Source organism: Nicotiana tomentosiformis, chromosome 7, assembly GCF_000390325.3.
Source record: "Nicotiana tomentosiformis chromosome 7, ASM39032v3, whole genome shotgun sequence".
Lineage (NCBI taxonomy): Eukaryota > Viridiplantae > Streptophyta > Magnoliopsida > Solanales > Solanaceae > Nicotiana > Nicotiana tomentosiformis.
Window position 1 is genome coordinate 70,440,391 of NC_090818.1, and position 14,263 is coordinate 70,454,653.

A 14,263-nucleotide genomic window follows, 5' to 3' on the forward strand; every position below is an offset into this window, starting at 1 on the left:
TACTCAGTGACACCTCAGTTTTGGAAAATCTTATGTATTGAGTTATGATATTCTATTCTATTTAATGAGATTTTTATTTCTTTAAACTGTTTTAGTATATTTCAAAGTTGAAAGGGTTGGAAATGTCTGAGTAGTCAGCTTGCCTAGTACCATGATAAGCGCCATCACGACAGGTTGGGTTTTTGGGACGTGACAAGTTGGTATCTGAGCCTAGGTTACATAGGTCTTATGAGTCATGAGCAGGTTTAGTAGAGTCTTTTGGATCGGTACGGAGACGTCTGTACTAATCTTCGAGAGGCTGCCGAACCCTTAGGAAACTTCACATTCTTGTATTCTTGTCGTGCGGATTTGATAATTCAGGGAACTAAACTTCTGTTATTCTATTCTCTCGCAGATGGTGAGGCCACGTGCTACTAGATAGGACGGACAGGATGGACAGCCACTAGTACCACTGACTAGGGCCACGAGAGGTCGGGGTTGCGGTAGGCGCAGAGGTGCAACTTGTACAGCAGCTAGAGCAGCACCTGTAGATCCATTAGTTGCTCCAACTCAAGAGCAGGTTCTAGATGTGGTTGAGCCAGTAGGGCCAGCTCAGGCACCAACTGTGCCCATTATGATTCCAGGCTTTCAGGAGGCTTTAGCTTAGATTTTGACTGTGTGCACTAGCCTTGCTCGGGTGGTTTCTGTTCAGACCGTGCCAGCCACTTCTCAGGCCGGGGGAAGTACTCAGACTCTTGCCTCCCGTACTTATGACTTATGATGAGCAGCAGAGACTAGAGAGATTTGGGTGGCTCCGACCTCCATCATTCAGTAGGGCTAAGTCAGAGGATGCCCAGGACTTCTTGGATATGTGCCAGTGGATTCTTCGCACGACGGGTATTCTAGAGACTAGTGGTGTCTCATTCACTACTTTTTAGTTTACCGGGGCTGCCTTCAGATGGTGGGAGGCTATGAGAGGCACAGGCCAGTCGGTGCAGCACCACTTACATGGCATGAGTTCTTTGTTCTCTTCTTGGAGAAGTTTGTGCCACAGACCCATAGGAAGGAGCTGCGCAAGCAATTCGAGCAGCTACGTCAAGATGGCATATTTATGACCCAGTATGAGATGAGGTTTTCAGAGTTGGCTCGTCATGCAGTTTGGTTGGTTCCCACTGAAAAGGAGAGGATTAGGAGGTTCGTTGATGCCCTCTACTATCAGTACCATTTTGTTGTGACTCAGGAGAGTGTATCAGGCACTACGTTTGACGAGGAGTTTGATATTGCTCGACGGCTAGAGATGGTTCATAGTCAGGAGAGGGAGGCCAAGAGGCCTCATGGTTCGGGTGGTTTTAGTGGTGTTCCTTCTAGGGGATAGTCCTACCACAGCAGGGGTCGTCCTTACAGGCCCGCTTAGATAGATCGTCCAGTTCATCGTGGTGCATCATCTAGCCATGGTTTGTATAGTGCTAGACTAGGTCAGTCATCTCTCGGTGCTCTCCTAGCTCAGAGTTCATCTCGTGCACCTTTAGTTCAGGGTTCATCTGCACCGAGTTCGTCTGGTAGTTATTCTGGTTCTCGGGGTCTGCCTCAGTATTTGCCACCATTTTCCGAGAGGGGATGTTTCGAGTGTGGAGAGTTGGGTCATGTGAAGAAGTTCTGTCCCCGCCTTATGGGAGGTCCAGTTCACCAGAGGAGTCAGGCCACGACGTCAGCACCTATTACTTCACCACCCGCCCAGTCAGCTCAGGGTGGGGCTCAGGCAGCTAAGGGTCGCCCAAGAGGGAGAGGCCGATCAGGTGGTTGCCAAGCTCGATTCTATGCTATTCCTGCCAGGCCAGATGCGATTGCTTCAGACACAGTGATCACAGGTATTGTCTTAGTATGCCACAAAGATGATTCTGTATTATTTGACCCTCGTTCCACTTATCCGTATATATCATCATATTTTGCTCATTATTTGGATATGCCCCGTGAGTCCTTAGTTTCATCTATTCATGTCTCTATGCCGGTGGGCGATACTATTGTTGCGGACCGTGTATATCGGTCGTGTGTAGTGACTATTGGGGAATTGGAGACTAGAGTTGATCTCTTAGTACTTAGTATGGTCGATTTCGATGTGATCTTGGGTATGGATTGGCTGTCTCCATGTCATGCTATTATGGATTATCACGTTAAAATCGTGACGTTGGCAATGACAGGGTTGCGAAGGATCGAGTGGAGAGATTCTCTAGATTATGTTCCCAGTAGTGTGATTTCTTATTTGAAGGCCCAACGGATGGTTGGGAATGGGTGTCTGTCTTATTTGGCCTTTGTGAGGGATGTTGGTGTTGATACCCCTACTATTGATTCTGTTCCGGTGATGCGAGACTTTCCGGATGTGTTTCCTGTAGACCTGCCGGGCATGCCGCCCAACAGGGATATTGACTTTAGTATTGATTTGGTGCCGGGCACTCAGCCCATTTCTTTTCCTCTGTATCGTATGGAACCAGCGGAGTTGAAGGGATTGAAAGAGCAGCTTTAGGAACTTCTTGATAAGGGATTTATTAGGCTTAGTATATCACCTTGGGGTGCACCGGTACTATTTGTGAAGAAGAAGGATGGTACTATGCGGATGTGCATCGACTATAGGCAGTTGAATAAAGTTACAATCAAGAACAAGTATCCTTTGACGCGCATTGATGATTTATTTGACCAGCTTCAAGGAGCGAGGGTGTTCTCTAAGATTGATTTGAGGTCTGGGTATCACCAGTTGAACATTCGGGACTCGAATATTCTGAAGAGGGCATTCAGGATATGTTATGGTCACTATGAGTTCCTTGTGCTGTCTTCTAAATGCTACTCCTAAAAGCTAAAATGTAGTAAAGTCGACTTCGCTTGTCACGCCCCGAACCTAGGAGCGAGACAAGCACCCGGTGCCTCACCTAACCTGGCGTACCAAATTGCGACTAAGGGACTCTGAACACATAATGTCATACTTTGGCCATGGGGCCACCTTGCAAGACAATTTGCGAAGCAAAATATAAAACTGAATGGAAACTAGCGCTAACTAAACATCAATATAAAGCTAGGCTGAAAAGGCCGTCATAGCTACTACAGCTGACAAACCACCAAATTATACATACCAGGCCTACAAACCCAACATACTGCACTAACCAACAGGATATGTCTACAAGCCTCTACTGATAGATGTACTATGATCGGAACAGGGCCCTGACCTACCCATAACATATATACAGATATACATAAGATGTACACAACACTCTAGACCTGGCAACTCCGAAAGGCGTAGAGCTTACCGATCAGGCTGAACTCGGGAAACACCTACTGAGGAGATCTACTCGTCTGTCTATCTGAACCTGCATGCATGAAATGCAGCGTCCCCGGAAAAGGGACGTCAGTACGAAATAATGTACCGAGTATGTAAGGCAATAACATAACTGAAAATCGAAACTGAACTGATAATATAATAACTGGAAGTAACTGGGAGTCAAAGATGATCTGGAGATATACTTACCTGCTGATACTGACTCAACTCCTTCAATGTAGTAAGTAAAATAATTGTACGGCCTTATAAGGCTCGGTATATATAACTGTTGTGCCATAGTAGGCTCGCTCATAGGCGCTCGGCCATACTAGGCTATGTATCTCGACCATGCTGGGCTCGCTCATAGGCGCTCGGCCACAGTAGGCTCGGTATATAACTTTCCATCTGATCAGAGGTTGCCCAATAGGGGCCTGCCCATCGATTATAGCTCGATGGTAATGAAAATACTGTAATACTGTATATATAGGCTTGCTGCTCTCTTGACTGGAAGAAGACAATACTAAAATTGAATATAGAGTCTCGATAAGGAATAATATTGTAACTTATGAGACTAGAATAGTGTGAATAAATTCATGAATATGAACTTCTCTTTTTGTCTCATTACTAACACATGTAGCTATGAGATCATGCCAAAATGAAGGAAGGCTTAGCCTTAACATACCTTATCACAATCTTTCCAATCACCAAGTTGAACTCACCTCTTTGCACCTTAATCTACAAGAACGATAATAATACTATCGTTAAGTTACGAAAGGTACAACTATCGCACAACGAACGACAAACTTATTTTGTATTAAAACGGGCAGCATCTCCCCTATAATCCTTACTTCCTCCAAATTCAAGATAACACCAACAATACAAGAACAGAACAATAACAACATATATACATCATTTTCCAGCCCTATATACACCATCAAATACTACAAAACAGCCCAACACACCCCAATCTCTTCGTACACAAAACGACCACCGTAGTAGTGTCAAACGACCCGAAAATGTTATGACGAACGACCAGCCAAACACCCTACATTTATATGGTGTTTATAAACCCCCTTCCTCCTCCAAAACTCCACAAAATAGTAGTAAAACATGCAGCCCAACAGCAACACAAAACGGTCCACAAAACAGTCCGCTACAAGTGAATAACTCGAACTCACGGCTTCCGATCACCGTCCCGTGAGTTCTTACAAGTATAGAACAACTTACCATGAATTTACAGAAGAAAAATTGGATGAAAGAGAGAAGTAAACTCACCTTATTTGTTGGATAACTCAGCTCTTATCTTGGTTCTTCAAACTCTAGGTTTTACCTCCAATTGGAACTTGAAAGGGAGAGAAAATCAATTAGGGTTTGTGGGAAATTTTTGGGAGGATTCTTTGCAGAGCTTATGTCTGGTTATTATGCTCTATTTTAAGTCTAATATATGAAGAAAATAGGCCCTTAAAAGGCCTCTTTGGACGACCCGAAATGGCCCATTTTTGGGCTTTCATTTAAGCAAGTAGGTGACACACCTACTTGTCACCTAGCAGCTTGCGCAGTATCGCACAAATGCCCATATCTTTCTACTCCAATGTCGTATTGACAAACGGTTTAATGCGTTGGAAAATAGACTCATTAGATCTTTAATTTGATGGGTGGAACACCCCATAACTCTAAGTATATTGGGAGAAAATCGCAGTTACATTTGACCCAAAATTTCAGTAAAACTTATGAGTGTAACTTGTGATGACTTTCATCGACTTTTGTTCCACAACTCGCTTGACATTAAAACATAACACACGGATGTCATACGACTAATATAAATCATAATATAATCTCCTTATCATGTTAATCACCCTAGTCTCACCCCAAAGGTACATGTTATAACATTCCCAACTTGTCGACTTTCGACGAAACATTGTTTTATTTAATTGCTTTAGCTTCTGAACTGTCCAACCCTCTTTGTACTTGTTGTTCATGATCTTCAATATTTGTAACCTCAGAGGTAACATGATTAACTTACTTTATATACTTTTAAATATTATCTCATTTTTGGTCCTACATTAGTTTGCTTACGATGCATTTTTACGTACGAAAATATAGGGTGTAACATCACTCCCCCTTGGGAACATTCGTCCTCGAATGTTTACTCTTAGAGACTTTGGAAAATTTTGCCAAAGTATCCTTCGTACACTAGGTTAAAACCAACCTGCACGTAGCCAGAAACATACTATGCATGCCACATATGGCCAATCTTTATAAATAGCAGCAATTTGCCTCACCGACCGTAAATCATAAATATTGAAAGTGAAAAATAAAAGCTTACCTGATGACCTGCTAGCCTACATAGAGCTATGTTGTAGCGTCCCATCTCGAACCATATCTTCAGTTTGAAATAGGTGGGGGTATTTAGACTTCATTTCTTCCTCCGATTCCCACGTCATCTCTTCTACATTCTTGCTCCTCCATAAAACCTTTACGGAAGCTACCTCCTTATTTCGTAGATTGCGGATTTGTCGGTCTAGGATGGCAACTAGAATTTCCTCGTATGAAAAGTCCTCTGTAATCTGTACATCATCCGTGGGCACCACTCGGGTAGGATCGCCAATGCACTTTCGTAGCATAGATACGTGAAAAACCGGATGGACAGACTCCAATTCTGAGGGCAACTCTAACTCATAAGCTACTTGGCCCACTCTCCGAATGATCCTATAAGGCCCAATATACCGTGGGCTAAGCTTGCCTTTCTTGCCAAACCTCATCACGCCCTTCATAGGTGATACCTTTAAGAATACCCAGTCATTAATCCTGAACTCTAAGTCTCATCGCCGCACGTCAGAATATGACTTCTGACGACTCTGAGCTGTCAACAGTCGCTCCCGGATAAGCTTTACTTTCTCTATGGCCTGTTGAACCAGGTCTGGCCCATATAACCCAGATTCCCCAACATCAAACCACCCTATAGGAGATCTGCACTTACGCCCATACAAAGCCTCGTACGGAGCCATCTGAATACTGGAGTGGTAACTATTATTATATGCAAACTCGACAAGAGGTAGATGTTCATCCCAACTTCTTTTAAAATCCAACACACATACTCGTAACATATCCTCGAGCGTCTGAATTGTGCGCTCGGCTTGTCCATCAGTCTGTGGATGAAAAGCTGTGCTGAGATTCACCTGAGTCCCTAGACCTCTCTGAAATAACCTCCAAAAATGTGCTGTAAACTGAGCCCCACGGTCAGATATAATAGAAACTGGTACTCTGTGTAGCCGCACTATCTCCTTAATATATAACTTGGCATAATCTTCTGCTGTATATGTAGATCTGACCGGTAGGAAGTGAGCTAATTTCGTGAGCCTATCGACTATCACCCATATGGAATCGAACTTACGATTAGAACGAGGTAAACCCGTGATAAAGTCCATGTTTATCGCCTCCCATTTCCATGTCGGGATCTCTATAGTCTGCATTAGCCCTCCAGGCTTCTGGTGCTCTATCTTCACTTGCTGGCAACTAGTACATTGGGCGACAAACTCAGCAATGTTCTTCTTCATATCATTCCACCAGTACACATCCTTAATGTCATGATACATCTTCGTCGACCCAGGATGGATGGAATACCATGAATAATGTGCCTCTGACATAATCCTGTCTCGTAGCCCTGCTACATCTGGAACACACAAACGACCCCTATATCTGAGAACCCCATCTCCCTTTAGCTCTAACAGTGGCTTCTTCTGCTGCGGAACTCGCTCTCTCAGCTCGACCAACTCTGGGTCCTCGTACTGCCTTTCCTTGACTTCCGCTATGAGGGATGATTTTGTAGTGTTTTGGAGTACAACTCCACCATCCTCAGAATCTACTAACCGAACCCCCAACGAAGACAATTGATGAATCTCTCTAGCTAATTGTCTTTTCTCGGGATCTACATGTGCTAAGCTACCCATAGATCGATGACTTAATGCATCTGCTACAATATTAGCTTTCCCTGGATGGTAGAGAATGTTAACATCGTAATCTTTCAATAACTCAAGCCATCGCCTCTGTCGCAAATTCAACTCTTTCTGCTTGAAGATATATTGTAGGCTTTTATGATCAGTAAATATATCAACATGAACACCATATAAATAATGCCGCCATATCTTAAGTGCATGGACAACCGCAGCTAACTCGAGGTCGTGGGTCGGATAATTCCTCTCGTGCTTCCTCAACTGCCTTGAAGCATACGCAATTACCTTCCCATGTTGCATCAGGACACATCCTAACCCGACACCTGATGCATCACAATACACGGCATAACCCTCTAGACCCTCTGGAAGTGTTAGAACTGGAGTTGAGGTCAACCTGTTCTTAAGCTCTTGGAAACTCCGCTCACAAGCCTCTGTCCATTGAAACTTAGTTTCTTTCTATGTCAACTTCGTCAATGGTGCCGAAAGGGAAGAAAAACCCTCTACGAACCTCCGATAGTATCCTGCTAAGCCTAGAAAGCTACGAACCTCTGTCGGAGTGGTAGGTCTAGGCCAATATTTCACGGCCTCAATCTTCTGAGTGTCCACCTTTATCCCTTCATCTGATACAATATGCCCCAAGAATGCTACAGACTTCAACCAGAACTCACATTTAGAAAACTTAGCATACAACTTACGATCACGGAGGGTTTGGAGTACCGCTCGCAGGTGGTCCGCATGCTCATCCTCTGAACGGGAATAAACCAGAATATCATCAATAAATACTATCACGAACAGATCTAAAAATTGCCGGAATAGGCTATTCATCAAGTCCATAAATACAGCGGGTGCATTAGTCAACCCGAAGGACATGACAAGGAACTCGAAGTGGCCATATCGGGTCCTGAAGGCTGTCTTCGGAATATCTTTTTCCCGAACTCTGACCTGGTGGTACCCCGACCTCAAATCTATCTTTGAAAAGCATCTAGCCCCCTGCAACTGATCAAACAAGTCATCGATCCTTGGAAGTGGATACTTATTCTTAATAGTTACCTTGTTCAGCTGCCTATAATCGATACACATCCTCAGCGAGCCGTCTTTCTTCCGCACAAATAGTACTGGTGCACCCCAAGGTGAGGTACTGGGCCTGATGTAACCTTTCTCCAGCAAATCTTTTAACTGCTCCTTCAACTCCTTCAATTCGCCAGGTGCCATTCTATACGGAGGGACGGATATTGGTTGAGTTCCTGGAAGCAAATCGATGCTAAAATCAATCTCTCGCTCTGGAGGAATACCTGGAAGCTCATCTGGAAACACATCTGCATACTCTTTGACTACGGGAATAGACTGAAGTGTAGGTATCTCAGCATCTGCATCTCTAACTCGCACAATATGATAAATGCACCCTTTTGCGATCATTTTCCTCGCCTTCAGATAGGAAATAAACCTACCTCTGGGTGTTGGTGTATTACCTACCCATTCAAGGACTGGCTCACCCGGAAAATGAAATCTGGCTGCCTTTGCTCGGCAATCAACTGTGGCATAGCAAGCTGCCAACCAGTCCATGCCCATGATAGCATCAAAATCCATCATCTCTAGCTCAACTAGGTCAGCTGAGGTCTGACGACTACAAATTATCACCGTACAACCTCGGTAAACCCGTCTAGCAATAATCGATTCTCCGACCGGTGTAGATACTGCAAAAGGATCACTTAGTATTTCAGTTACTATACCAAAATTCCTCGCGACAAATGGGGTAATATACGATAAAGTAGATCCTGGGTCTATCAAAGCATAAGCATCGTGAGAGCAAATGGTTAATATACCTGTCACAACGTCTGGTGAAGACTCCTGGTCCTGTCGACCCGCTAAAGCATAGATACGGTTCTGATTACCACTTGAACTGGAACCTCTACCTCTGCCCCGACCTCTACCAGCCGAAGACTGAGACTCGCGCCCTGAAGGATGCACTGACATAGATGATCCTGTTGCTGAACTCGCTGGTTGTGCCATTCCCCCCGAATATCTATTTGGGCAATCTTGCATCATATGCCCTGGACGCCCACATGTATAACAAGCATCAGAACTTGCTCGGCATTGGCCCAAGTGTCCTCTACCACAGATGTCACACCGTGGAGGAAATGACCATGTCTGCGCAGATCCTCGTTGTCGCTGCAAACCCGACGCCCGTGAGCTCTCACCTGGTCCTGACTTAGTATAACGGTCATACCTGTAATCCTGTAACTGAGGTAGCAGAGGCCTAGGTGGCCGTCCGAAGTACTGGGTCCTATAACTACCCTGAGATTGCTCCTGAGACCTGGGAAATCTCATCCTCTTACGTTGCCCTTGCTCAGCCCTCTCTGTACCCTGCTGCCGACGCCTACCCCTTTCTATATTCTGGGCAAATGCCTGAATCCGGGAGATATCCATACTATCCTGCAATGCAGCGGTGGCACATGCCTCGGTTAACTCTGGGGCTAACCCTGCTATAAACCTGTGAATCCTGTCCCGCATAGTAGCAACTATGGATGGTGCATATCTGGCCAATGAGTCAAAACGGAGACTATACTCTCGAACACTCATATTACCCTGCTTGAGGGCTAGAAACTGATCGACTCGAGCCTGTCGGATCTCCCGTGGTAAGTACTGGTCAAGGAAGGCATCTGAAAAATTCTCCCAAATAGCTGGAGGTGCATCACGTCCCCTGGACCTCTCCCATCCCTCATACCAAAGGATGGCTATATCTCGGAGTCGAAAAGCTGCTAGCTCAACTGCCTCTTTCTCCGTGGCATGCATAACACGAAAGATCCTGTGAAGCTGATCTATGAAATCCTGTGGGTCCTCCCTCTAATCTGTCCCCGTGAACTCTGGGGGACTCAAAGCAATAAACTCTCGGACCCTTGAACTCCCAGACCCCTCAGAAGTTCCTGCACTAGCTGATGCCCTAGCCTGTTGCTGGGTAGCTACCAACTGTGTCAACAAATGCACCGCACTCCTTAAGTCCCGATCTGATGGAAAGTGGAGGGGGAACTGGATGTGCGGTTTCCCTAGGAATCTCCGTAGTTGGTGGAGGAGCCGGTAATGGCTGAGTAGGGGTCTCACCTTGAGCCTCAGACTGGGCCCCATCTACTGGGGGTACCCTGCTGGTCCCCTCACCTACTACTGTATCTCTCCTCTGGCTAGCCGTAGTCTTCCTAGTCACCGTCATCTGTGCATGCAAACACCAACACATAAGTTTAATTCAAATTTCCTATAACTCAGTTCTATAGCACGATTTAGATTTCAAAGAAGGGTAACCAACTCCTAAATGCCCTGTAGTGCCCTGCTTATATAATGTGGTGCACAACACATCTATAAACAAGACTCTACTAGACACGGCTTGTAGACTCCCTAGGATAGAACTGCTCTGATACCAAGTTTGTCACGCCCCGAACCTAGGAGCGAGACAAGCACCCGGTGCCTCACCTAACCTGGCGTACCAAATTGCGACTAAGGGACTCTGAACACATAATGTCATACTTTGGCCATGGGGCCACCTTGCAAGACAATTTGCGAAGCAAAATATAAAATCGAATGGAAACTGGTGCTAACTAAACATCAATATAAAGCTAGGCTGAAAAGGCCGTCATAGCTACTACAGCTGACAAACCACCAAATTATACATACCAAGCCTACAAACCCAACATACTGCACTAACCAACAGGATATGTCTACAAGCATCTACTGATAGATGTACTATGATCGGAATAGGGCCCCGACCTACCCATAACATATATACAGATATACATAAGATGTACACAACACTCTAGACCTGGCAACTCCGAAAGGCGTGGAGCTTACCGATCAGGCTGAACTCGGGAAACACCTACTGAGGAGATCTACTCGTCTGTCTATCTGAACCTGCATGCATGAAATGCAGCGTCCCCGGAAAAGGGACGTCAGTACGAAATAATGTACCGAGTATGTAAGGCAATAACATAACTGAAAATCGAAACTGAACTGATAATATAATAACTGGAAGTAACTGGGAGTCAAAGATGATCTGGAGATATACTTACCTGCTGATACTGACTCAACTCCTTCAATGTAGTAAGTAAAATAATTGTACGGCCTTATAAGGCTCGGTATATATAACTGCTGTGCCATAGCAGGCTCGCTCATAGGCGCTCGGCCATACTAGGCTATGTATCTCGACTATGCTGGGCTCGCTCATAGGCGCTCGGCCACAGTAGGCTCGGTATATAACTTTCCATCTGATCAGAGGTTGCCCAATAGGGGCCTGCCCATCGATTATAGCTCGATGGTAATGAAAATACTGTAATACTGTATATATAGGCTTGCTGCTCTCTTGACTGAAAGAAGACAATACTAAAATTGAATATAGAGTCTCGATAAGGAATAATATTGTAACTTATGAGACTAGAATAGTGTGAATAAATTCATGAATATGAACTTCTCTTTTTGTCTCATTACTAACACATGTAGCTACGAGATCATGCCAAAATGAAGGAAGGCTTAGCCTTAACATACCTTATCACAATCTTTCCAATCACCAAGTTGAACTCACCTCTTTGCACCTTAATCTACAAGAACGATAATAATACTATCGTTAAGTTACGAAAGGTACAACTATCGCACAACGAACGACAAACTTATTTTGTATTAAAACGGGCAGCATCTCCCCTATAATCCTTACTTCCTCCAAATTCAAGATAACACCAACAATACAAGAACATAACAATAACAACATATATACATCATTTTCCAGCCCTATATACACCATCAAATACTACAAAACAGCCCAACATACCCCAATCTCTTCGTACACAAAACGACCACCGTAGTAGTGTCAAACGACCCGAAAATGTTATGACGAACGACCAGCCAACCACCCTACATTTATATGGTGTTTATAAACCCCCTTCCTCCGCCAAAACTCCACAAAATAGTAGTAAAACACGTAGCCCAACAGCAACACAAAACAGTCCACAAAACAGTCCGCTACAAGTGAATAACTCGAACTCACGGCTTCCGATCACCGTCCCGTGAGTTCTTACAAGTATAGAACAACTTACCATGAATTTACAGAAGAAAAATTGGATGAAAGAGAGAAGTAAACTCACCTTATTTGTTGGATAACTCAGCTCTTATCTTGGTTCTTCAAACTCTAGGTTTTACCTCCAATTGGAACTTGAAAGGGAGAGAAAATCAATTAGGGTTTGTGGAAAATTTTTGGGAGGATTCTTTGCAGAGCTTATGTCTGGTTATTATGCTCTATTTTAAGTCTAATATATGAAGAAAATAGGCCCTTAAAAGGCCTCTTTGGACGACCCGAAATGGCCCATTTTTGGGCTTTCATTTAAGCAAGTAGGTGACACACCTACTTGTCACCTAGCAGCTTGCGCAGTATCGCACAAATGCCCATATCTTTCTACTCCAATATCGTATTGACAAACGGTTTAATGCGTTGAAAAATATACTCATTAGATCTTTAATTTGATGGGTGGAACACCCCATAACTCTAAGTATATTGGAAGAAAATCGCAGTTACATTTGACCCAAAATTTCAGTAAAACTTATGAGTGTAACTTGTGATGACTTTCATCGACTTTTGTTCCACAACTCGCTTGACATTAAAACATAACACACGGATGTCATACGACTAATATAAATCATAACATAATCTCCTTATCATGTTAATCACCCTAGTCTCACCCCAAAGGTACATGTTATAACATTCCCAACTTGTCGACTTTCGACGAAACATTGTTTTATTTAATTGCTTTAGCTTCTGAACTGTCCAACCCTCTTTGTACTTGTTGTTCATGATCTTCAATATTTGTAACCTCAGAGGTAACATGATTAACTTACTTTATATACTTTTAAATATTATCTCATTTTTGGTCCTACATTAGTTTGCTTACGACGCATTTTTACGTACGAAAATATAGGGTGTAACAGTATTTTAGCCTTATTTCTACACGTTTGTCATAGTATTCATTGATGATATCCTTGTGTACTCACGTAGCCAGGAGGATCATGCCCAACATTTGAGGATTGTACTACTGCGGCTGAGGGAGGAGAAGCTTTATGCCAAGTTCTCCAAGTGTGAGTTTTAGCTTAGTTCGTTGGCTTTCTTGGGGCACATGGTGTCCAGTGAAGGGATTAAGGTGGATCCAAAGAAGATAGAGGTGGTTTAGAGTTGAACCAAACCGTCCTTAGCTGTTGAGATTCAGAGCTTTCTTGGCTCGGTCGGGTATTATCGTCGTTTCATGGAGGGTTTCTCGTCTATTGCGTTGCCTTTGACCTAATTGACTCAGAGGCGTGCTCCATTCAGTTGGTCAGATGAGAGTGAGGAGAGCTTTCAGAAGTTGAAGACTGCCTTGACCACAGCTCTAATTTTAGTTTTGCCTTCAGCTTCTGGCTCTTATACAGTGTATTGTAATGCTTCTCGGATCGGTATTGGGTGTGTCTTGGTGCAGGAGGGTAGAGTGATTGCTTATGATTCGCGTCAGTTGAATCCCCATGAGAAGAACTATCATGTTCATGATTTGGAGTTAGCTGCCATCGTTCATTCATTGAAGATTTGGAGGCATATCTCTACGGTGTGTCTTTTGAGGTATTTACGGATCATCGGATTCTCCAGCACTTGTTCAAACAAAAGGATCTAAACTTGAGGTAGCAGAGATGGTTGGAGCTGCTAAAGGACTATAATATCACCATTATGTATCATTCCGGGAAGGCCAATGTGGTGGCCGATGCCTTGACTAGGAAGGCGGTGAGTATGGGTAGCCTTGCATTCATTCCTATGGGTGAGAGGCCGCTTGCAGTTGATGTTCAGGCCTTGGCTAACCAGTTCATGAGATTAGATGTTTAGGAACCCAATCGGGTTCTAGCTTGTGTGGTTTCTCGGTCTTCCTTATTTGATCGCATTAGAGAGCGCCAGTATGATGATCCCCATTTGCTTGTCCTTAAGGACACGGTTCAACACGGTGATACCAAGGATGTTACTATTGGGGATGATGGGGTG

At 44.1% G+C, this 14,263-nt stretch overlaps 1 protein-coding gene across 1 annotated transcript; it reads left to right on the plus strand.

Moving 5' to 3' along the window:
• The first annotated feature begins 937 nt into the window (after nt 1–937).
• On the plus strand, nt 938–1,354 carry LOC138895770 (uncharacterized). Its single transcript, XM_070180496.1, has one exon. It carries the CDS (start codon nt 938–940, stop codon nt 1,352–1,354), a length of 417 nt encoding a protein of 138 aa, XP_070036597.1.
• Nucleotides 1,355–14,263: the final 12,909 nt, after the last annotated feature.

Excerpts from the sequence above, each read along its gene's own strand:
- LOC138895770 (XM_070180496.1), top strand. The coding sequence starts at position 938 with ATGGTGGGAGGCTATGAGAGGCACAGGCCAGTCGGTGCAGCACCACTT.